Genomic DNA, 23023 nt, shown 5'->3' on the forward strand with positions numbered 1-23023 from the left:
GCGCCCCGCGGTCGCGCCCCGACAGCGCCCCGACCGCGCCAGCATGATGAACAACAGCGGCTACTCCGACGTCGCCGGCCTCGGCCTGGGCGACGAGGCGGACGAGATGCCGTCCACCGAGAAGGACCTGGCCGAGGACGCGCCGTGGAAGAAGATCCAGCAGAACACGTTCACGCGCTGGTGCAACGAGCACCTCAAGTGCGTGGGCAAGCGCCTGACCGACCTGCAGCGCGACCTCAGCGACGGGCTGCGCCTCATCGCGCTGCTCGAGGTGCTCAGCCAGAAGCGCATGTACCGCAAGTTCCACCCGCGCCCCAACTTCCGCCAGATGAAGCTGGAGAACGTGTCCGTGGCCCTCGAGTTCCTGGAGCGCGAGCACATCAAGCTCGTGTCCATCGGTCAGTGCGGGCGACGAGGGCACGGGCACGCGGGGGAGGGCTGTCCCCTGGGGGCCGGGGACACAGGTGCGGGCTGGGCGCGCGGGGGACAGACAGGGCAGAGAGCCACCCTTGACCCTCCGCCCCACCGACCGAGGCCACACGGGCACTGCCTTCACACCCCACGGGGACAGCGGGCACCCCCTAAGCAGCCTCCCCACGCACACGCCCCCCAACCCGCCTCCGCTCACTGTCTCCTTCCTTCCGTCGGGCGACCCTAGGCGGTGCTTGAGAGGACAGGGCTGCCGGTGCCCGTTACTGATTCCTGGGGGCGTCTCCCTCACCCCCAACAAAACAAATGGCTTCCCAGCCCCTCCACAGGTCCCACCACCTCCCGGGTCCACGGGCGCTGAGGCCGAGGGAGAGCTGGGGGCCCGGCAGCTCCTCCGAGGCCCTCCGCGGGCATGTGCTCAGCAGCTGGGTTCAGGCCCGGGGGCCAGGGCAGGCAGGGCCCAGCCTCAGAAACCTAAAAAGGCACTGAGCGAGCGCAGGGAGCCTTAACCCTTGCCTGCCCTCTTCCTGCTTCGGCCTGCCGGGGAGGGGGCTCCTGCACGTCCTGCCCTGCCCCAGCCCACCCCCTAAGCCTGGGATTGGCTGCGGCTAACGGTCTGGGCTTGGGGAGGGAGGGGAACGGGCTGTAGAAGGGAGGAAGTCATTGAGTGTAACCAGATTTGGAAGGTGTGTCATGTTGGGTGGGGGTGGGGAGGCTCTCCAGGCTTGGGAGCCAGAAGCCAAGGGTGGGCTTTGAGTGGCAAGAAGCTGCCCCTCCCCTCACAGCCCAGCAGTCACTCCTGCAATCTGGGGGCCTGGGAAAGACCCTACCCCGGTGGGAAGCTTTTAAGAGCCCTGCTGTGATTCACAGGAAGGGGTCCCTTGGAGAGTGTATCCCAGGGCCCCAGGAGGGGAGTTTCATATGGGGCCAGGTGACCCCCCCCCAACCAAGGCTGCCCCAGAGACCTCACCAGATAACTGGGGTGTCCGCCCCCACTCTCCCACAGGGCCATCTCTAGGCGTCCTGAATTAGCAGCTGAGCTCAGTCTGGGGCCCTTTGCCCTGTCCAGTCCCCTCCCTAGGCCTTACCCCCTCCTGCCCCAATACTGCCCCCCCCACCCGCCTGCTCTGGCCTGGAAATAGCCCTGCCTCCGTGACACAGCAGATGTCTCTGAGCTTTCCAGAAGGACAAGTCTGAGGGCAGGGGATGGGGGAGGGGGCCCTGGGTTGTGTAGTGGGGCTGAGGGCTACACGAGTGTGGGGGTGGGGTGGATGTGGGGGGTCAGAGACGAGTCAGCCCTGGGCAGTCATCCCCAGCATGCTGGGATTTGAAAGGCAGTACTGACTTTCCCAGGTGGGGTCTCGAGGGGAGAGCTGAGGCCTCCACAAGACACTATAGAAAACTGCTCTGTCTGCCCCTCCCCTCCTGACTGCGGGGGCGCCCAGGGCCCCTCTCCAGGCCTCATCCTTCCTAAGTGCACCTCTCCCCTCCCCCATGGCGGTGCCTGGCTCCAGCTCCCTTGGCTCAGCTATGGAGGGGCCGGCTCTGAGTAGAGGGGGAAGAAGCCAAAGCTGGTTTGGGGGCGGGAGGGAAGCTCCCTGGGTTCCCTCTGAGAGGAAGGGGAGCTGTTCCCCATTTGGGCCAAGTGGCTTACTCCGCCGATGAGATAAGCTGTCAGCAATTCAACTGCTGGGGCTAGAGGGGAGGGGCACAGACACGATCCTGAGGAGATGTAAAGGAGCTGCCTGCAATGAAGGGGGTGTTCTGCTTCCTCCAGCTCCCCTGCCCCATTTAGTGGTAAGAAGGGGCTGTCCGGGGGGCCTCCTCCTGGGCATTGTGGCAGAACTGAAATTGAGCATCTGGGCACCTTGAGGGATCAAAAAGACCCCCCACTTATCTTTGTAGGAAAAGGGAAGTCAGGGTCTGGGGTGGGAGCTGGAAGCTAAGAGGTCCACCTGAAAGAGGGGTGCTCAGACAGCTGAAGGAGCTTCGTGGCCTTCTTACCCCCACCCCCTCACCCCAGCCTCCACTGCCCCCTCAGCCCCTCCGAACAAAGAGGCCTACGAGGCATCTCAGTCCTGCAGCTGTTCCCCAGTTGCTATTCCTTCTCCTGGAGCCAACAGTGAGGGAGGGGCTGGAGGGGGCCGCAGCTGTCCCAGCACCTCCCTAGGCCCAGCCCTCTCTCCTCCCCACCTCCACTGGAGGCCTGGGGTGGCTTCAGGGACTAGCTGTCTGGCTCCTCCCACCTCTTTGAGGGTATCCCAGGCAGGAGAATTGGTGGTTCCGTGGGGAACTGCGCGGGAAGCATCCTGTGTTGAGCTGAGCTCCCTCATCTGCTGATCAGGAAAGGAAGATTGTTGCTTCCAAGAGTGGGACTCTGGGCCTCACTGCCCCTCTCCTGCCCCAAGCTGTGGACACTTGCTATCTGGCCCGGGGCCAGTTGCTGGGGAAAAAACCACTCTCCAGCAAGTATGAGTGACCACCCCCACCCCCTCCCAGCCCCACAGCTTCCAGGGCACCCTCCCAGAGGTCTGGCCCCAGTTTGGAAAAAGCACTTCTGGGTGTGTGAGCACCGGCTCTGGAGGCTGTCAGGTTGTGAGAGGCTGGGGGCACTGGGGCATCCGGGCTGTGTGAAAGTGTCCTGGGCCTGTATGTGAGAGAGAGCGAAAGCACCGGGAGGCAGGGAGTGAGTGTGTCATGGAATCCGAACGCTGCCAAACCATTGTGCTGCAGCAGAGCCAGGGAAGGGGGCGGGCTGGGGAGTGCTGGGGAAAGAAGGATGAATCAGTGACAGGCTAGAGATCCCAGGGGCCAGAGTCCCAGCCAGAGGGACGGGAGACTGAGATCCCCTCTCCTGGGGCAGGTGGGACTGGGGAGGGGGATGCCAGGGTCTCTTATCGCTCTCCCCCAGGGTCTGGGGAAGCTGGGGGCAGGAAGAGATGTGTCAGGGGGAGCTTCCGGGCTCCACCTTCTTCCATCTCCCGGGCAACATCAATAAACAAGACCTAGTCTTCTGCCCCTCCCAACCTCCTAAAAGCATTGCTCAGGGAAGCTGATGGATGTCAGGCCTTCGTGGCCCTTTACAAATAAGCTGGATTCCAAAGATCTACACTCTAGCTCCTTCCATAAATTTCCCTCTCACTGTTAAAGGGTCTAGGCCCCCCAAATCTTGGGGAACCAGTTCTGGTCCAAAGTATTCCTCAAAGGAGGTGATGGGTAGAGTGTCTCAGCTTCTGAGACTTGAATCCACATGGGTGACATTTCCCCAGCATTTGACACCACGATTTTCAAGCCTTAACTATGCTCCCTTCCTCCTCCCAGAATCCTTTTGTTCCTAAAGCCCTTAATGGCATTCAGGTTAGATGTGGGTGGAACCAGGTTGGTCCTACTGCTCTACGACTTCAGTTTTTAACATATTCATTCACTCAACCAGTATTTATTGAGACCCTACCAAGTTCTAGGCCCTCAAAACCTAGTGTCTAGAGCAAAAGATGACAAAAAAGAGCATATACTGTATGATTCTATTTATATAAAGCTCTAGAAAATGCAAATCAATCTATGGTGACAGAGAGCACATTATTTCTTGCCTGGGAAGAGGGACAAGGACAGGCAGGAGAGAGGGATTACAAAGGGAGGAGTGGTGGGTGTGTTTATTATTCTGGATTTGTGGATATATCCAGATTGTCAAAGCTTACCAAATTGTACTTTCTAATAGGAGGGTACTTCAAAAAGTTCGTGGAAAAATGGAATTAAAATGTAATACAAATCTTTCCATGAGCCTTTTGAAGACCCATCATATGTACAGTTCATTATACATTAAATATACCTCAATAGGACTGTTAAAATAAAACAAAATCATGTCTGCTCCCAAGAGGCTTCCAATCCAGTAGGACCGGACAAATACCAGAAAATTGCCTAGATAGGAGGCAGACTCCAGTGCCGCAGCAGAGGTGACGGTACCTGCTGGGAGAACACGGACACATACAGGACTCGGCATCTGGGCCGGGCCTTGAGGGAGGGAGTGAACTTGGGAGACAGAGAAGGAGGTGTGACCCCAGTGTTCTGGCAGCTGCCTTGGGAACTGGGGAAGTGAGGGAGGGCTCTCTGGGGACAGAGGGTCTGGGTAGTGGAAAGGGGCCCTCCTGAGCCAGCTGGTTCCCTCCGTTCTGCAGATAGCAAAGCCATCGTGGATGGGAACCTGAAGCTGATCCTGGGCCTGATCTGGACGCTGATCCTGCACTACTCCATCTCCATGCCCATGTGGGAGGATGAGGATGACGAAGACGCCCGTAAACAGACGCCCAAGCAGCGTCTGCTCGGCTGGATCCAGAACAAGGTGCCCCAGCTGCCCATCACCAACTTCAACCGCGACTGGCAGGATGGCAAAGCTCTGGGCGCCCTGGTGGACAACTGCGCCCCCGGTGAGTGGACCAATAGGCACAACATGGAGCCCTTAGCCAGGAAGGACAGTGGGGACGAGCCCGGAGTGCTGAGGCTCATGTTGTCAGGACCCAAACCTCAGGGCCTGGGGGCGCCAGAGCATCTGCAGGATTTGCCTCTCCTCCAGCCAATAATCACTGCTGGAGTCAGGCCCTACCTGATGGGTGGGCAGATTCTGCAGGAAAAGATTGAATACCCTCATTTTAAAGACAAGGACACCGAGGTCCAGGGAGGGCCAGTGACTTTTCCAAAACCACAGTTTATATATGGCAGAACTGCACCTAGAGCCTGGGGTTTTGACTCCCTTTTCCGTAAACTTTTTTTTTTTTTTGCAACTGTCCAGTATGATCTGAACCTTTGACCTTGGTGTTGTAACACCGTGCTCTAACCAACTGAGCTACCCAGCCAGCTCTCCATGAACTTACTACTTTACCACATGGGCACCATTTCCAAAGGAAATGCAGTGGGGCTTGTAGCAAGAAGACCACGAGTGGGACCCAGAGAAGGCTCTTGTTTGTGAGACCCTGGGACAGCTTTGAGAGAGGGTTGACACCGGGATGGTATAGGCAGAGGCCAGTGTGGTACTGCCCAGTGGCAGGTGACCCAGCCCTGCTCCCTCTCCATGTAGGCCCTGGCCAGAGCAGGTGGGGGCAGATAAGGGCCCATGAGGAAACTGAGGCATCACAGGCTAGAGCCCCGCCCCATGCACAGCTCCCTTTCTGATCCTCACCTCCTGGGAACGTAGGCCTTCTCCCACCCTAGGTTAATCAGCCCTGCCTCTGAGGAGCCACGGCCCCTAGGGAGGATCCTCCCCCCACCCTGGGGTCAGCCGGGGAGCAGGAGGTGGGAGGCGGGAGCATGGCCGCCTGGGAAGCATTCCCAGCTGCTGATCCATTGCCCACAGCTGGTGTGGCTGCCAGCAGTGAGCTCAGCTGTTCCAGCCAGTCATGGATTCCAGCTTTGCAGCCAGCCCCCTCCCTGTCAATGCACACTGCCCCCCTCCTCCAGCTCTGGCCTTGATCAGGCACCCCCTAACTCTGCACATTTTCACAGGAGTGATCTGGGGCTGCCTTGCCATTCTTCCTATTGGGAGGGCTGAGTTCTTGTTGGGCATAGAGGAGAACTCATTCTCTCCCAACAGGCCCTTCCATGCCTCAGTTTCCCCAAGTGGGCAGTTAGGAATGGAGAGGGAGTCTTATGCCGTAAGGCTGGTGTGAGAAGTGCTTAGAGATTTTCAGGACAGCTGTGAGGAGACTTCCTAGGGGACAGGTCAGAGGGATGTGTGGGACAGGGGCTCTGACATCCCCTGAAGCAGCTGGAATGAGGCAGGAGGGATGCGGGGGGAGGTTGCCCTCATGGGGGCTTGGTGTTCAGGGTCTGTGCTGGGGTCTGGGCCGGCAGGAGGCTGGCTGGCAGGGTTTGTGCCAGGCTGCGTCAGCCGGGGCAGAAAGGCCTCATTGTTGGCAGTAGGAAGGACTGCTGTGCCTCTAAACAGTGATGTGGGCATCCCAGCTCATAGGCCATGAAGTCAGGGAGCCATAGGGACCTAAGTGGGAACGGGTGTGAGCCCACAGCCTCTGAGGGAGTCAGATGAGCAAATGCTGTGCATTCTGGCTGACCTAACTGTCATCTCCCTCCACCATCTCGCTAGGCCTCTGCCCCGACTGGGAGGCCTGGGACCCGAACCAGCCTGTGGAGAATGCCCGAGAGGCCATGCAGCAGGCAGACGACTGGCTCGGGGTGCCCCAGGTACCTGGGCAGAAGGGGTGGGGAGGGACATAGGGGCAGGGAAGAGGTTGGGTCTGTTGGGAAACCTGGCCAGGGTGCAGGTGAGGACTGGGGCTGCTGGGATAAGAGGGCACTGTGCAACATCCCTCCTTTCTGTGGCAGGTGATTGCCCCTGAGGAGATCGTGGACCCCAACGTGGATGAGCATTCTGTCATGACCTACCTGTCCCAGTTCCCCAAGGCCAAGCTCAAACCTGGTGCCCCTGTTCGCTCCAAGCAGCTGTACCCCAAGAAGGCCATCGCCTATGGGCCTGGTATGTGTGGAGCCCCTGATAGCCCTCCTGGGCAGCAGCTGGGCACCCACAGGGTCTCCCTGGGTGACCTGGGCTCTGCTTGTGCCCACAGGCATCGAGCCACAGGGCAACACCGTGCTGCAGCCTGCGCACTTCACCGTGCAGACCGTGGACGCCGGCGTGGGCGAGGTGCTGGTCTACATCGAGGACCCCGAGGGTCACACTGAGGAGGTATGGTGAGGCTGCTGGGGACAAAGGGATTAGCTTGGGATTGGAACCAGAGACCATGGGGCTGACAAGAATGGCCCCTCTGTGCTGTGGGGACTGGGGAAGGGGTCACCATGGGGCCGCATGGAGCTGGGGAGCACTGGGCACTGTGCAGTCTGGAGGTGCTACCACTGCTGCAGCTTCCAATCTTTGTCCTTCCCAATAGGCCAAGGTGGTTCCCAACAATGACAAGGACCGCACCTATGCTGTCTCCTATGTGCCCAAGGTTGCTGGGTTACACAAGGTATCTTCCTGTAGGCCTCCTGCCCTCCCCACCATTCACATCTATGGCTCTGGCTGAGTGGACACCTCCCTCGGCCCACACTCCTACCTCTGCCCAGTGCACCAGCCACCCACCGCTCCCCTTTCTTGGCTCTTCTCTGCCCCTCCACCCATTCACAGAACTGCTCTCCCCTAGAAGCTAACCTTTGACCCCTGACCTCCAGGTGACCGTGCTCTTTGCTGGCCAGAACATAGAACGCAGCCCCTTTGAGGTGAATGTGGGCATGGCCCTGGGGGATGCCAACAAGGTGTCAGCCCGTGGCCCTGGCCTGGAACCTGTGGGCAATGTCGCCAACAAACCTACCTACTTTGACATCTACACTGCAGGTAGGGGTGGGCCCCAGGGCGATGTCTGGCGGAGCCTCTTCCATGTGTGGTCTATGGATGGGGGGCTGGGGCAGAGGTCCCAGCCAGAGGGTGGATGGTCTCGGGATGAAGGAGGCCCAAGCAGCCGCTTGTGTCTAGAGTGGGCACTGACTGCCTTTGTCCATGGCAGGGGCTGGCACTGGTGATGTGGCTGTGGTGATCGTGGACCCACAGGGCCGGCGGGACACAGTGGAGGTTGCCCTAGAGGACAAGGGCGATAGCACGTTCCGCTGCACGTACAGGCCTGTGATGGAGGGACCACACACGGTGCATGTGGCCTTTGCTGGTTCCCCCATCACCCGCAGTCCCTTCCCCGTCCATGTGGCAGAAGGTAAGGGCCCTTCACCAATCCCCACAATGACCCTTACCAAAGCCAGGAGGATGAGAGAATTGCCACCAAATCCTGGGTCTGAGGATTGATGGAAAGTGAAGTACTAAGTCCACGGGGGTGGAGGGGACAGCTGGCTGAAGGCTTGGCTTGAGCAGAAGAACAGCCAGGGTCAAGCTCCGCAGATACCACGTCTCCATTACCTCCCCATCCCACCCTCGAGGTGGCTGAGATCCACGAGAGTCAGGACACCACAGTGAAAGAGACCGGAACAGCTGCCACCTTGGGAGGGTTGCAAGGAAGCGACAGAGCCACCAGTGGGGACAGATATGGGGAGCACCCACCGCACGCCAGCCCTCAGTGGGTAGCCCCCTGCCTGGTTCTCTCTGCACTCACTGCCCATGCTGCCACCCGCCACCTTCACATCCATCGTCCGCCAGGCCAGGAGAGTGTCACCACCTTAGTACTCACCAGCAGAGGCAGGGCCGGGCCTGGCCACAGCTGACTGCCTCACCTGTGCTGTGTGGCATGGTCCAGGTGGTGTAGACCACCCCATTCCATGGCATGCTGTGACAGGCCCCAGGTTCCACGCCATTGTCTGTGTTCTGTGGCAGATCTAGTTTCCTTGCCACTTGTCTGATGATTTCTGTGATAAAATCTAGGTCCTGTGGCATTGCCTGTGTTCATGGTAGGCCTGGATTACATGTCATCACCATTTTGTGGCACCCCGAGTTTTCCGTGCCATTTCCTGAGATTCCAACTCTTCTGTGTGTGTTCAGCGGCAGGGTCTGGGCTCGTGGCCTCCAGCCATGTTTTGTGGCAGGCTGATTTCCGTGCATAGCCTGTGTTCCATGGCAGGCTTCATGTTACATGGAATAGCTCTTGTTTCATGGCATTGCTGGGTGTTTGGTGGCATGACTTAGTTCCTAAGTTTGCTATGGTGGCTCTGAAAGGGCCCAGATGGCTCTAGGTGGATGACCTTGGGGTGGGTAAAGGGCCCTTCCCCGCCCCTCTTAGCCCACTCTCAGCCCAGGCTCTGCCTTGCTCTTGTCCCGTGTGGCACTGGCTCTGAGAACCCTAGCAGAAAGGGTTTCTTGTAACCTGCTGGGTACAGGGCATATAGCCAGCTTCCTGCCCAGCATGGCTCCCAGCGGCCCAGGCTGTGTCAGGGACACAGGGGGTGCAGGGCAGGATTGCATGAGGCCACGGCCTGTGCCTGTGAGGGGGTCAGGAGGACTGTGCACAGTGAGGTGGGGGACAAGTGGTGAGGGGCTAAGGCTCTGTTCGAGTCCCCTCAGCACCACAACTCTCCTCTCCCCAGCCTGTAACCCCAATGCCTGTCGCGCCTCTGGGCGAGGCCTGCAGCCCAAGGGTGTGCGTGTGAAAGAGGTGGCTGACTTCAAGGTGTTCACCAAGGGCGCTGGTAGCGGGGAACTCAAGGTCACAGTCAAAGGGCCAAGTGAGTACCAGGGCCCAAGGCCAGGGTGGGGGTGCGGGAGCATGGAGGAGATATGGCCAGTGGTTCTGACTCCCTCAGGGCAGTGACAGCCAGCACTATGCCCCCAAGTTACCAGAGGCATCATGGGATGTTAGGCACAGTGTCTCCTCTCTGCCTCAGTTTCCCAGTCTGCAAGCTGGGAATGATTTTCTCCACCCTAGATGTTATGCTATGCTATTGTGCACAGGGATGACACATGGTCCCTGCCCTGAGTTTTAGCACTGCCCCCTAGTAGCACTGCCTTCAGGCTGGCCTGGGTCCCAAGGGTTCTTGAGGGGATCAAGGAACCAGGACTTGCAGAAGGCTGATCCACACTCCCCTCTCCCCACTCCCATCTCCTCAGAGGGCACGGAGGAGCCAGTGAAGGTACGCGAGGCTGGCGACGGTGTATTTGAGTGCGAATACTACCCTGTGGTGCCTGGGAAGTATGTGGTGACCATCACATGGGGCAGCTATGCCATCCCCCGCAGGTAGGCACCGCCCGCCCCCATGCCCGCCTGTGGAGGCTGTCAGCTGCATGGGAGCTTGAGGGACAAGGGGAGGAGGTACCTCTGGCAGGGGCACTTCCTGGTATTGACCCCGCTCCCTCTCCGCCCCAGCCCCTTTGAGGTACAGGTGAGCCCAGAGGCAGGAGTACAGAAGGTACGGGCCTGGGGTCCCGGTTTGGAAACTGGCCAGGTCGGCAAGTCGGCCGACTTTGTGGTGGAGGCCATTGGCACGGAGGTGGGGACACTGGGTAAGTGGCTGGTGGCAGAAGGTGGGAATACTGCTGGGGAGGGGTGTGCCTGAGGGACACTGTGGAGTAAATGGGGATGGGGGCGGAATGCTGAGGAGTGTCAGAGTGCCTGGGGTGGGGAGGTGGGGAGGGTTGGGGGACCAGCCTGAGTGCCCAAGCTGCCTCTTGTGCCCTCTGACCCTCCCCACCTCGCCCCAGGCTTCTCCATTGAGGGGCCCTCGCAGGCCAAGATCGAGTGTGATGACAAGGGGGACGGCTCCTGCGATGTGCGGTACTGGCCCACGGAGCCTGGGGAGTACGCTGTGCACGTCATCTGTGATGATGAGGATATCCGTGACTCGCCTTTCATTGCCCACATCCATCCAGCCCCACCAGACTGCTTCCCGGACAAGGTGCAGTCCCAGCCTCTGCACAATGGCCCAGGATTGGGGTGAACCAGGCCTCCTCCAGGCCCCAACCCAGCCCTCTTCTCCTGCCCCCACAGGTGAAGGCCTTCGGGCCTGGCCTGGAGCCCACTGGCTGCATTGTGGACAAGCCTGCCGAGTTCACCATTGACGCCCGTGCAGCTGGCAAGGGTGACCTGAAGCTCTATGCCCAGGTGGGCCATTGCCCAATCCCTGCTGCCCCTCACACCCTAGGCAGGGGCCTGCTTAAAGGCAACTGCAGCATCACAGAAAGGCAGGCAGGAAGGATTCTCATGGGTCCATAAGTCCTATGGAAAATCTTAAATTTTAGGTTTTCTTACTGATGATAATCTCAAAAACATTTTACGAAAAACTAATTTTTGGTACTAATACTTTGCAAGTGAAAAATGATTTCACCAAGTAACACATTGGTTTCCCTAGTCAGTTTCTCAAACTGGTGTCCATTTACCCTTAGAGATGAGTGAACAATTCTTGAAGGTCCAAGAGGATGATTCTTCTCTCATTATTCAATTTTAGAAACATTGATTTAGCCCAGCCTCTCCGTGACCAACACATTTCAGAGATGAGAAAACCTAGGTTGGGAGAGCAGACCACACAGATGGCTTGGAGTCAGGCCTCCTGGCTCCCAGGGTGGGCTCTGGACACCAGAGCACGTGGCCCTAGGCTCACATGACCTGACGTCAGTGGGTGGGGGGTGAGCGTGTGGGCAGAGGGAACGGAGGAGGTGGCTGGTCTGCCTAAGGCCAGCAGAGGGTGCTCTGAGGAGGCCACAGCTATGACCCTTGCTTGGGTGATACCCACAGGACGCGGATGGCTGCCCCATTGACATCAAGGTGATCCCCAATGGTGATGGTACCTTCCGCTGCTCCTACGTGCCCACCAAGCCCATTAAGCACACCATCATCATCTCCTGGGGAGGCGTCAACGTGCCCAAGAGTCCTTTCCGGGTGCGTCTTCCAAGCTTGCCAGTGCCCACTGCCAGGTGTCCCAGAGGGAGGGTGGGGCCCCATGCAGGAGGTGCTGCTGTCCCTGGCCCCTTGCCACCCCTCCCCACCTCAAGGCCCCCACGCAGAGGCTAAGACTGGTCCAGCTATGGCTAGGGGCATAGTAAAGGGAAGGGGGAGAGACTTTGTGGGAGGGGCACTGTGCTGAGCATTGACCCCTCCCCACAGGTGAGCGTGGGAGAGGGCAGTCACCCTGAGCGGGTAAAGGTGTATGGCCCCGGCGTGGAGAAGACAGGTCTCAAGGCCAACGAGCCCACCTATTTCACAGTGGACTGCAGCGAGGCGGGCCAAGGTGTGTGCCTGGCGGGAAGGGGTGGGGTCTGGGTGGGATTTGTCAGGTGGGGGAGGTTGTGGAGCCCGCACTTACCGCCTCCTGCCTACCTACTCTCAGGCGATGTGAGCATTGGCATCAAGTGCGCCCCTGGTGTGGTGGGCCCCGCAGAGGCTGACATCGACTTCGACATCATCAAGAATGACAATGACACCTTCACAGTCAAGTACACGCCCCCAGGGGCCGGCCGCTACACCATCATGGTGCTGTTTGCCAACCAGGTACTCCAGCCCCTGGGTTTTTGCACATCCCAGGTCTAAGCAGGCAGTGGGAGATGCTGTCGTCTGGGCACAGGGAGGGATGATTCCACCGACATTGATGGAACACATTCTGTGTGGGTGCAGGGTGCCCCAGAGATGATAAAAGGACTCTTTGTCCACATTGGCTCCCCTGGGGGCAGCCTGACCCAGCCTCTAGCCTGGAACAGGGGTGTGGTCCCCTCTGTAGAGCCCTGACTGAGCCTTCTGCACATGCAGGAGATCCCTGCCAGCCCCTTCCACATCAAGGTGGATCCGTCCCATGATGCCAGCAAGGTCAAGGCTGAGGGGCCCGGGCTGAACCGCACTGGTAGGCATTTGGGCAGGGCCTGGGGCTGGCATGACGTTGGGTCCTGTGGCTGCCAGGCCCTAACCGCCATCTCTGGTGGGCTTGCAGGTGTGGAAGTTGGGAAGCCCACTCACTTCACGGTGCTAACCAAGGGAGCTGGCAAGGCCAAGCTGGATGTGCAGTTTGCTGGGGCAGCCAAGGGCGAGGCTGTGCGGGACTTTGAAATCATAGACAACCATGACTACTCCTACACCGTCAAGTACACGGCTGTCCAGCAGGTGTGCCCCACCCGCCTCGGCCCCTTTCCTGCCCCCACCCTCTCTTTTGCTGTGGATCTCTGAGCCTGAGTCCACATCAGCTAAGGAGATGTTGCCTGGCTGTGTCTAAGTCACCCGGTTCTGACATACTTTTGTACCCCACAGGGCAACATGGCCGTGACAGTAACATATGGCGGGGATCCTGTCCCCAAGAGCCCCTTTGTGGTGAATGTGGCACCCCCCTTGGACCTCAGCAAAGTCAAAGTTCAAGGCCTCAACAGCAGTAAGTGTAGCAAGATCTCCCCTGGGAGTGTGGGGTGTTGGGTGGGGTGGGCCGGAGTCTCTGCTCACAGTGTCCCTTGCCCTGTACACAGAGGTGGCTGTGGGGCAGGAACAAGCATTCTCTGTGAACACACGTGGGGCCGGCGGTCAGGGCCAGCTGGACGTGCGGATGACCTCACCCTCCCGACGACCCATCCCCTGCAAGCTGGAGCCTGGGGGTGGAGCTGAAGCCCAGGCTGTGCGCTACATGCCCCCTGAGGAGGGGCCTTACAAGGTGGAAATCACCTACGACGGTCACCCAGTGCCTGGCAGCCCCTTTGCTGTGGAAGGTGTCCTGCCCCCTGACCCTTCCAAGGTGAGGAGATAGGCGCTGGTAGGAGCTGGGCGTTGGGGGCTTGTAGGGAAGATGGATGAGTCGCAAGGGCAGAGGCCAGAGGGACTTAGTATCTGGAGTGGGCACAGCCAAGGACCTAGGGCCAAGGCCATCCCCCACCCCAGGACCTGCCTTGGAGACAACTTAGTTATTAAGAGCGTAGCCTTGGAGTCAGAGCTGGGCTTGAATCCCAGTCCACTCATTGGGACAGATGATTTCATCTCTCCACCTCCACGTCCTCATGCAGAATTGTTATAAGTTGTCTGCAGTAGCCGCTACAGCTGGAGGTGCTTAGCCGGGGGGGACGCCATGAAGGGTGGGCTTGGGAGAGGCCAGGAGTGGGGAACACACACACCTTCTCCTCTCCCCAGGTCTGTGCTTATGGCCCTGGTCTCAAGGGTGGACTGGTAGGCACCCCCGCACCCTTCTCCATCGACACCAAGGGGGCTGGCACAGGTGGCCTGGGGCTGACAGTGGAGGGCCCCTGCGAGGCCAAGATCGAGTGCCAAGACAATGGGGACGGTTCGTGTGCTGTCAGCTACCTGCCCACGGAGCCAGGCGAGTACACCATTAACATCTTGTTTGCTGAAGCCCACATCCCTGGCTCGCCCTTCAAGGCCACCATCCGGCCCGTGTTCGACCCGAGCAAGGTGCGGGCCAGTGGGCCGGGCCTGGAACATGGCAAGGCTGGTGAGGCAGCCACCTTCACTGTGGACTGCTCGGAGGCGGGCGAGGCCGAGCTGACCATCGAGATCCTGTCTGACGCTGGCGTCAAGGCCGAGGTGCTGATCCACAACAATGCCGATGGCACCTACCACATCACCTACAGCCCCGCCTTCCCCGGCACCTACACCATCACCATCAAGTATGGCGGGCACCCCGTCCCCAAATTCCCTACCCGTGTCCACGTGCAGCCTGCTGTCGACACAAGTGGCATCAAGGTCTCGGGGCCCGGTGTGGAGCCACACGGTGAGTGAGAGAGGAGGTGCTGGCTGAGGGCTGGAGAGCAACCTGGGGTGAAGGGAGGGCTCTCAGGGCAGGCCGAGTCCTCAGGGGCCCTGACAACCCAGAGCAGGAGCCACAGGGAAGAGCAGGGCATGGAGATGGGCCTCTGCCCCTATGGCTAAGTTGTATCTTCCCCTGGGCATTTTTCTGGGGAGATCCTTTCTTTCATCAGCTTAAGGTATCCCCGAACCAAAAAAGCTAAGAACCCTGCTCTAGAGAAAACTTTGGGATTGAGGGTGACGGGAAGCAGGAGAGAGTGAGAGTGGACCACTGGGGGCCAGACCCTGGGCTAGGCAGGGGTGGGGCAGAGGAATGTAAGACCCAGACACGCCCCCGAGGGCCTGCAGCCTGGTGGGTGACTGATGTGAACAGAGGAGGGCACCAGATGGTGGACGGAGCGGGGCAGAGGCTGCGGAGATGGCCTGGGTGCAGAGTGGGTGTCTGGGCTCCACTCAGAGGAGCAGTCTCAGAGCTGGGGAGAGGAGAGGAGGGAATGAGGAATGACTGTGAAGGCTGTCCCAACCCACGTTGAGCACTCTTCTCCTGGGACCCAGGTGTCCTGCGGGAGGTGACCACTGAGTTCACTGTGGACGCAAGATCCCTAACAGCCACAGGTGGCAACCATGTGACAGCTCGTGTGCTCAACCCCTCGGGTGCTAAGACGGACACCTACGTGACAGACAACGGGGATGGCACCTACCGAGTGCAGTACACGGCCTTTGAAGAGGGTGAGGGGCCGGGCTGAGCGGGGCGTGGCTGGGGATCTGACCGCAGCATTCTCGGGGCAGGCGGGGTGCTGGGGTGCGCACCTCTGACTGACTCCATGTGGCTGGCTTCCAGGTGTGCATTTGGTGGAGGTGCTATATGATGAGGTAGCTGTGCCCAAGAGCCCCTTCCGAGTGGGCGTGACTGAGGGCTGTGACCCTACCCGCGTCCGGGCCTTTGGACCAGGCCTGGAGAGTGGCTTGGTCAACAAGGCCAACCGCTTCACTGTGGAAACCAGGTATCCTCCCCTTTTCCTAACCTTGACCTGAGGCTGGGGCCACCCTGGGCCCAGCCACTTGCCCTCCTCATTTGTCCTGTCTGTGCTTCACCTCCACCCCATCCCCCTTCACGGGTGACCCTGTAGCAAACCTCCCCCAGGATCCCAGATCAGCCCCTGTAGCTCACCCCTCCTCCACAGGGCCCCCAGCAGCCTGCCCCCCTTTTCCTCCTTGCACCCCCATTCAGGGGCTCCGCCATCTCCACTCACTAGTCCTAGTGGAGCTCATAGGGGGTGTCATCTCATCTTGCAGGGGAGCTGGCACCGGGGGCCTAGGCCTAGCCATCGAGGGCCCCTCGGAAGCCAAGATGTCCTGCAAGGACAACAAGGATGGTAGCTGCACTGTGGAGTACATCCCCTTCACCCCTGGAGACTACGATGTCAACATCACCTTTGGGGGGCGGCCCATCCCAGGTGTGCAGAGCGGGTGGGGAGCTCAGGGAAGGCAAGGGAGGGCTGCAGGTATGCTCGCTGTGAGAGGGAAACTGGAAGGAGGTGGCTGTGGAGACTCGCAGAGGGGACCCCCTCTGCAGGTCAGGCAGGAGCCCAGCCAGCAGGAGGCAGGGGGGTGGGTGCTGTGGATGTGACAGCCCCTCCAGTTCATTCCTAGAGACCCAACTCAGGCGTCCTTGCCCCTTGCCTGGAGTGCCAGACCTTGGTCATGAAGGTCCACTCACTGTGAGGTCAGTCACTCAGACACAGGCCACTCTCGCTGGCTCAGTAAGGACAGCCTTGAGCCCTCCTCCTTTCATTATCCACAGAGAACTCCCCTGTTCTGCAGGGCCAAGCTGCTTGGGTGTGTCATGTCTTCAATTATTGCATAACTTGGGCCTGTTGAAATTGGACATTTTTCCCTTTGTCTAATTTCACTTCTTTTTTTATTATATCAGCCACAATGTTAAAAATGCATTTTATTTTAAAAAAATAATCCATTTTTAACATTTTATTGATTTAGGAAGGCCTTCATCCAAGCCCATGGCCCAAATTAATGAGGTTTGCCCAGCCTCTGTCTGCAGCCAAGTTCATCTACTCTTGTTTATGTTTTCTTAGCAAGTTCCTAGGCATTTTCACATGGTGGTCTGGCTTCCCTGTGGGCATTTCAAAGGCAGGGAAGGCCCTGTTCTCTGTGGTTCCTCAGTGCCAAAGAGACCCTCCTAGGCAGGTGGGTAGGGACTGATGTCCTTCTCCTCGCAGGGAGCCCATTCCGGGTGCCGGTGAAGGATGTGGTGGACCCTGGGAAGGTGAAGTGTTCGGGGCCAGGGCTGGGAGCTGGTGTCAGGGCCCGGGTACCCCAGACCTTCACGGTGGACTGCAGTCAAGCAGGCCGGGCCCCCCTGCAGGTGGCCGTGCTGGGCCCCACAGGTATAGAATGTCTGGGGCAGGGTGGAGGAGGGCGGGGCGGCGTGCCAGGAGGTTCCACTGACCCTTCTGCCCTTGCGCAGGTGTGGCTGAACCTGTGGAGGTGCGTGACAAGGGGGATGGCACCCATACTGTCCACTATACCCCAGCCACTGATGGGCCCTACACAGTAGCTGTCAAGTATGCCGACCAGGAGGTGCCACGCAGGTGAGGACCAGCTCTGGGCTCCCAGCTGGAGCTGAGGTCTGGGGTCACACCTGCAGGGTCACCCCTCCTGCTTGTCTGAGCCTCATCCAATCTCGGCTGCCCCCTCCTGCTCTTCCCCAGGGTTCTCTGCCCTAAAGGCGGCACAAAGTTAGTGCTTTAGGAAAAGCACTAGAGGCCTGGGAGAGGGCATCCTCCTGGACCCTCCCCTTTAAACAAACCACAGCATCATCCTGGGGAATGGAGAAAAAATGCTCAGACTCTGTTAAGGGGATTCCCAAGTTACCCTTCCCAAGATTCAGGTTGTGATCTGGCTCCTGGGAATGGGCCCTTCTCCCTGCCACACGGAGTCATCCCTCCTGCCCTTGTGTGGAGAGGACTGCAGGCCCAAGCTGAGATGGGACCCCTACCCCCTACCCCCAGCCAACTGTCCACTTTTACTGCCCCTTTAGCCCCTTCAAGATCAAGGTGCTTCCAGCCCATGATGCCAGCAAGGTGCGGGCCAGCGGCCCTGGCCTCAATGCCTCCGGCATTCCTGCCAGCCTGCCCGTGGAGTTCACCATCGATGCTCGGGATGCTGGGGAGGGTCTGCTCACTGTCCAGATCCTGGTGAGTCCACACGCAGCTGCCCCCCCCAGGTCAGGAGCTAGGCACAGGTAGGCCTTGACCTCCGTTTCTGCCCCAGGACCCTGAGGGTAAGCCCAAGAAGGCCAATATCCGAGACAACGGGGACGGCACGTACACTGTGTCCTACCTGCCGGACATGAGTGGCCGGTACACCATCACCATCAAGTACGGTGGCGACGAGATCCCCTACTCACCCTTCCGCATCCATGCTGTGCCCACTGGGGACGCCAGCAAGTGCCTTGTCACAGGTGAGCGTCCATCCCACTTCCCCTGCCCTGCCCACCATCCAGCCCCCTCAAAGCTCTTCCAGATCCCTGGCGCAGCCCCCAGGGGACTGCTGGTCAGAGAACCCACCCACCTCCACCCCGAGCGCTGCCCGGCCTCATGCTGCCTGGCCTCATGCTGCCTGGCCTCACGCTTTTCTCTTATTTCCAGTGTCCATTGGCGGCCACGGCCTGGGTGAGTGCCTTCCTCTTCCCTTCTGGCTGTGGGCTAAGGTGCTGAGTGCAGCCCCCACAGCCCCCTGACCTGGCTCTTCTGGTGGCAGGTGCATGCCTGGGCCCCCGTATCCAGATTGGAGAGGAGACCGTGATCACAGTGGATGCCAAGGCAGCTGGCAAGGGGAAGGTGACATGCACGGTGTCCACACCGGACGGGGCAGAGCTCGACGTGGATGTGGTTGAGAACCATGACGGTACCTTTGACATCTACTACACGGCGCCCGAGCCGGGCAAGTACGTCATCACCATCCGCTTTGGGGGCGAGCACATCCCCAACAGCCCCTTCCACGTGCTGGTAAGCTCCGCGGCCACAGCAGGGCTCAAAGGCGGCTGGGGCAGGTGGGGCCCACGTCCTCTTAGTAGCAGCAGCAAGATCACAGCACCTGTGCCCACGTCTGATGGAGCCTGGGGCCAGAGTGCTCCAGCACCGAGCCTTTGCTTTCCCTTCAGCCTCCCACAGTGGGAGGTGGGCATAGCCCCGCCTCTGGCCCCAGAGACAGCAGCTGTCTCTGGAGGAACTCATGGTGTTCCTCTTGGACCCTCAGGCCCACTGCCCCAGCTCCACCTCCCCAGAGGCAGCCCTGCAGGAGGAAGAATGCCTCCAGAGGGTAGAGCACCCAAGATACCCACCCAGGACATCAGGTCCTTGGGCATTCTCTGAGTCAGCTCCTGGTCCCTTGGGCCTGCCACATCCTGTCCCCCGTGCCTTGCCTCCCCAGGCGTGTGACCCCCTGCCCCATGCGGAGGAGCCCTCTGAAGTGCCACCGCTGCGCCAGCCCTACGCTCCTCCCCGGCCCGGTGCCTGCCCTGCACACTGGGTACTGCCACCTCCCACCAGCAGGCCTCGCCCTCTTTCTCCTCCCCCTTCCTCCATTTCTTCTTCTACCCCTCTGCAGTCAGGGCTGGGGCATGGTTTGGGGGCCTCTTAGGAAGCAGGTGGGAGTCAGGCTGGGCAGTAGGAGCCCCAAGCTGGGCGCCGCACCCCTTCTCTTGCAGCTGACGCACTTCTCCTGCCGCTCTGGTTTCACCATTAACCATCTTTTCTTTCCTCACTCTCTGACTTCAGTCTTGGTGCACACAGGCCAAGCTCCCAGGCCTTCCCCAGCCAATGACTATTCCCTCTTACCTGCCACAGGCCACAGAGGAGCCAGTGGTGCCCGTGGAGTCGATGGAGTCCATGCTGAGGCCCTTCAACCTGGTCATCCCCTTCACCATGCAGAAAGGGGAGCTCACAGGTACTACCCTGCAGCCCTAGGCATGAAGGCTCAGAGGGGAGAGTCCTCTTCTAGCCCTAGCCCCTTCCTTCTCTTGGAGATGAAAACTGGGGCCCAGGAAGGGGGAGTGAGCTACCCAAGGTCACACAGCAAGTTGGGCAGAGCTGGAACTCAGATTCAAGCAGTCTGGCTCCCAGTTCAGGTTCATCCCGCTGCTGTGGGCTGTCTCCTGGCACCTGGCAGCTGGGGTGGAAGCAAAACGACACAGGAGGGGGGTTGTGGTAAGAGAATTTGGGGCCCCCCATTTAACAGTGTCTGCCCTGCAGGGGAGGTGCGGATGCCCTCTGGGAAGACTGCGCGACCCAACATCACTGACAATAAGGACGGCACCATCACGGTGAGGTACGCGCCTACTGAGAAAGGCCTGCACCACATGGGGATCAAGTATGACGGCAACCACATCCCTGGTGAGTCGGGGGCCAGGCCACGCTTGGGCTGGGGTGAGAGGAACTGACAGTAGCTTCAGTCCTGCTTTCCTCCTTTCAGCAAATATGTATTGAGTGCCTACTGCATGCAGAGACCACGCGAGGCCTTGGGGAGGCTTCTGTCTTGTGGGAGACAGACTTCTCTAAGCTGAGACCCTATGGCAAAGATGTTGGGCTCAGCAGGGAGGCTGCTGGAAGGTGCTGGGGGCCATGGTGGATGCAGGCAGCTCCTGTCTCTGCTGCTGACCCAGCCCCCCTTCTCTGTCTCCCCCCAGGGAGCCCCCTGCAGTTCTACGTGGACGCCATCAACAGCCGCCACGTCAGTGCCTACGGTCCAGGCCTGAGCCATGGCATGGTCAACAAGCCGGCCACCTTCACCATTGTCACCAAGGATGCTGGGGAAGGTGAGGGGAGCCACAGGCAGAGGGTTGGGGTGGAGTCTAGCCAGGTGCAGGGTAAGGGCAGGACCTCTGATCTCAGCCCCACCTCCACCTACAGGGGGTCTGTCGCTGGCTGTGGAAGGCCCGTCCAAGGCAGAGATCACCTGCAAGGACAACAAGGATGGCACCTGTACCGTGTCCTACCTACCCACAGCACCTGGAGACTACAGCATCATCGTGCGCTTTGACGACAAGCACATCCCAGGGAGCCCCTTCACAGCCAAGATCACAGGTGAGGTGCACACACGGGCACACACCACCTACCACACACACACCCCTGCAGGATACAACTTATGCGGAAGCCCAGCATGTTCAAATCACTCGGGCCAGTAGAGCAGAGGCCCCATCGAGGTCATTTTTGCGTAAATGTAAGGAACACCCTGTTCTCCACAGCAGGTAAAAAGCATCCAACCAACCCAATACTTTAAAACTCACAATCTCACTTAGTCTTTGAAGAAACTCCTGAGAAGTTAGGGTATTGATCAACCTTTTGATAGATGAGGAAACCAGCCCATCCCAGAGAGGCTAAGCAGCTTGGTCAGAGCCACACACTGAGGAAGGGTCTGTGTGGTCTAGTCTGGTGTTTGGTCTCCATGACACCACTCAGGATTGAGATACACCAAGTTTCCTTTAGGGGTTTAACCCACGCAGGCATCCACAGATGAACTGGCATGCCGCGCCCATCCATGGTGTCTGGCAGCTCACCTGTGAGTGCAGCTCGTGCTCGCCCAGGCCTTGGGCCTCTGTATGCCTGGGACTGGTCACCAGTGTCAGTGGAGTCCAGCAGTCTGCCCAGGGGGCTTCCTGAGCCCTGAGAGGGCAGGGCCTACCTGCAGTCACAATGGCCTGATGCCTCAACTCCTCCACCAGGTGATGACTCCATGAGGACGTCACAGCTGAATGTGGGCACCTCCACGGACGTGTCGCTGAAGATCACCGAGAGTGATCTGAGTCAGCTGACCGCCAGCATTCGTGCCCCCTCGGGCAACGAGGAGCCCTGCCTGCTGAAGCGCCTGCCCAACCGGCACATCGGTGAGCGTGGGGCCTCGCAGGGGGCCTCAGGAGGAGGGACGCCCCCAGGGATGGTCTGCCTGATGCTCCCTCTCCACAGGGATCTCCTTCACCCCCAAGGAGGTTGGGGAGCACGTGGTGAGTGTCCGCAAGAGTGGCAAGCACGTCACCAACAGCCCCTTCAAGATCCTGGTGGGGCCATCTGAGATCGGGGATGCCAGCAAGGTGCGGGTCTGGGGCAAGGGCCTTTCCGAGGGACACACCTTCCAGGTGGCAGAGTTCATCGTGGACACTCGTAATGCAGGTACTTCCTGCCTCAAGACCCCCGTTTCAGCTGGGGCCTCCAGTGGGTACTTGTCCTTTCCTGCCAGCACCTCCTTGGCCATCCCATCCTCCCTGAACTTCCTTGCTCAGTCTTTGTTGGGATTCACATTCTGGGGCCCTTTGGGGGGAAGTGAGTGTCCCCATGTTAGTTCTCTCACTTTTAAGAGAAAGCCTAGCTGTCCTGGGTTTCTGTCTCTCCCTTCCTTACTGGAATCCAAGAGACCTACCTTAGGGAATTTTCTAGACTGCCCATCCCGCAGCCCTCAGGGGCAGTGCCTGGCTCACCCCTCCTCCTCCCACTGAGCCATTTTTGTTAGTGGTTACTATACACATTGGGCACCCATTCTGGGCAGAGCTTGAAGTTTGGGGAGGGGAGAGCAGAGAGGCATGGGCGGCACAGGGTTGAGGGAGACATGTCCCTTGCTTTCCCCCAGGCTATGGGGGCCTGGGGCTGAGTATTGAAGGCCCTAGCAAAGTGGACATCAACTGCGAGGACATGGAGGATGGCACGTGCAAAGTCACCTACTGCCCCACTGAGCCCGGCACCTACATCATCAACATCAAGTTTGCCGACAAGCACGTGCCAGGTAAGGCTCTGGGCAGAGGCTGATGGGGAAAGACCCAGGAGGCAGGGCCGCCAGTGGTCTGAACCGCCTGACCCGCCCTTTCTCCTCCCCCTGCAGGCAGCCCCTTCACTGTAAAGGTTACCGGCGAGGGCCGCATGAAGGAAAGCATCACCCGGCGTAGACAGGCGCCTTCCATTGCCACCATTGGCAGCACCTGCGACCTCAACCTCAAGATCCCAGGTAGGAGCCAGGCAGAGCCCGGGCAGGCGATGGGGAGGGGGCTGCCCTTCAGGGTCCCCGTCCCGCTTGCTCACTCCTCACGTCCCTGCTCTCACCCTGGCTCCTCTCATGTCCCACAGGGAACTGGTTTCAGATGGTGTCTGCCCAGGAGCGCCTGACGCGCACCTTCACGCGCAGCAGCCACACGTACACCCGCACAGAGCGCACGGAGATCAGCAAGACGCGGGGTGGGGAGACCAAGCGCGAGGTGCGGGTGGAGGAGTCCACCCAGGTTGGCGGAGACCCCTTCCCTGCTGTCTTCGGGGACTTCCTTGGCCGGGAACGCCTAGGCTCCTTCGGCAGCATCACCCGGCAGCAAGAGGGTGAGCAGAGAGGGTGCTGTGCTGGGGCCTGGGTCCTCGCAGGGAGGTGGGGGTGGGTGG

At 59.6% G+C, this 23023-nt stretch overlaps 1 protein-coding gene across 1 annotated transcript in view; it reads left to right on the forward strand.

Moving 5' to 3' along the window:
• Positions 1-11: 11 nt before the first annotated feature.
• The window catches only part of FLNC (filamin C, gamma), a gene marked incomplete at its 3' end in the record, with an annotated part of 26187 nt that continues 3175 nt past the window's right edge, over positions 12-23023 (forward strand). The window contains exons 1-40 of the mRNA XM_008585395.1: positions 12-398; positions 4602-4850; positions 6521-6618; positions 6760-6910; positions 7002-7120; positions 7323-7400; positions 7603-7765; positions 7935-8135; positions 9454-9591; positions 9974-10100; positions 10230-10366; positions 10565-10758; positions 10851-10964; positions 11595-11738; positions 11964-12087; positions 12187-12347; positions 12603-12693; positions 12781-12950; positions 13095-13212; positions 13304-13566; positions 13956-14553; positions 15144-15317; positions 15430-15592; positions 15885-16045; positions 16826-16993; positions 17074-17197; positions 17647-17803; positions 17880-18069; positions 18257-18280; positions 18369-18616; positions 19041-19139; positions 19457-19556; positions 19862-20002; positions 20296-20424; positions 20519-20692; positions 21331-21492; positions 21572-21775; positions 22230-22382; positions 22479-22601; positions 22721-22963. Of these exons, the coding sequence (XP_008583617.1) occupies positions 44-398; positions 4602-4850; positions 6521-6618; positions 6760-6910; positions 7002-7120; positions 7323-7400; positions 7603-7765; positions 7935-8135; positions 9454-9591; positions 9974-10100; positions 10230-10366; positions 10565-10758; positions 10851-10964; positions 11595-11738; positions 11964-12087; positions 12187-12347; positions 12603-12693; positions 12781-12950; positions 13095-13212; positions 13304-13566; positions 13956-14553; positions 15144-15317; positions 15430-15592; positions 15885-16045; positions 16826-16993; positions 17074-17197; positions 17647-17803; positions 17880-18069; positions 18257-18280; positions 18369-18616; positions 19041-19139; positions 19457-19556; positions 19862-20002; positions 20296-20424; positions 20519-20692; positions 21331-21492; positions 21572-21775; positions 22230-22382; positions 22479-22601; positions 22721-22963 (6730 nt within the window). The remainder of the gene's footprint in view (positions 399-4601; positions 4851-6520; positions 6619-6759; positions 6911-7001; positions 7121-7322; positions 7401-7602; positions 7766-7934; positions 8136-9453; positions 9592-9973; positions 10101-10229; positions 10367-10564; positions 10759-10850; positions 10965-11594; positions 11739-11963; positions 12088-12186; positions 12348-12602; positions 12694-12780; positions 12951-13094; positions 13213-13303; positions 13567-13955; positions 14554-15143; positions 15318-15429; positions 15593-15884; positions 16046-16825; positions 16994-17073; positions 17198-17646; positions 17804-17879; positions 18070-18256; positions 18281-18368; positions 18617-19040; positions 19140-19456; positions 19557-19861; positions 20003-20295; positions 20425-20518; positions 20693-21330; positions 21493-21571; positions 21776-22229; positions 22383-22478; positions 22602-22720; positions 22964-23023) is intronic.

The sequence above is a fragment of the Galeopterus variegatus genome, unplaced genomic scaffold (assembly GCF_000696425.1).
Source record: "Galeopterus variegatus unplaced genomic scaffold, G_variegatus-3.0.2 Scaffold3550, whole genome shotgun sequence".
Taxonomy (NCBI): domain Eukaryota; kingdom Metazoa; phylum Chordata; class Mammalia; order Dermoptera; family Cynocephalidae; genus Galeopterus; species Galeopterus variegatus.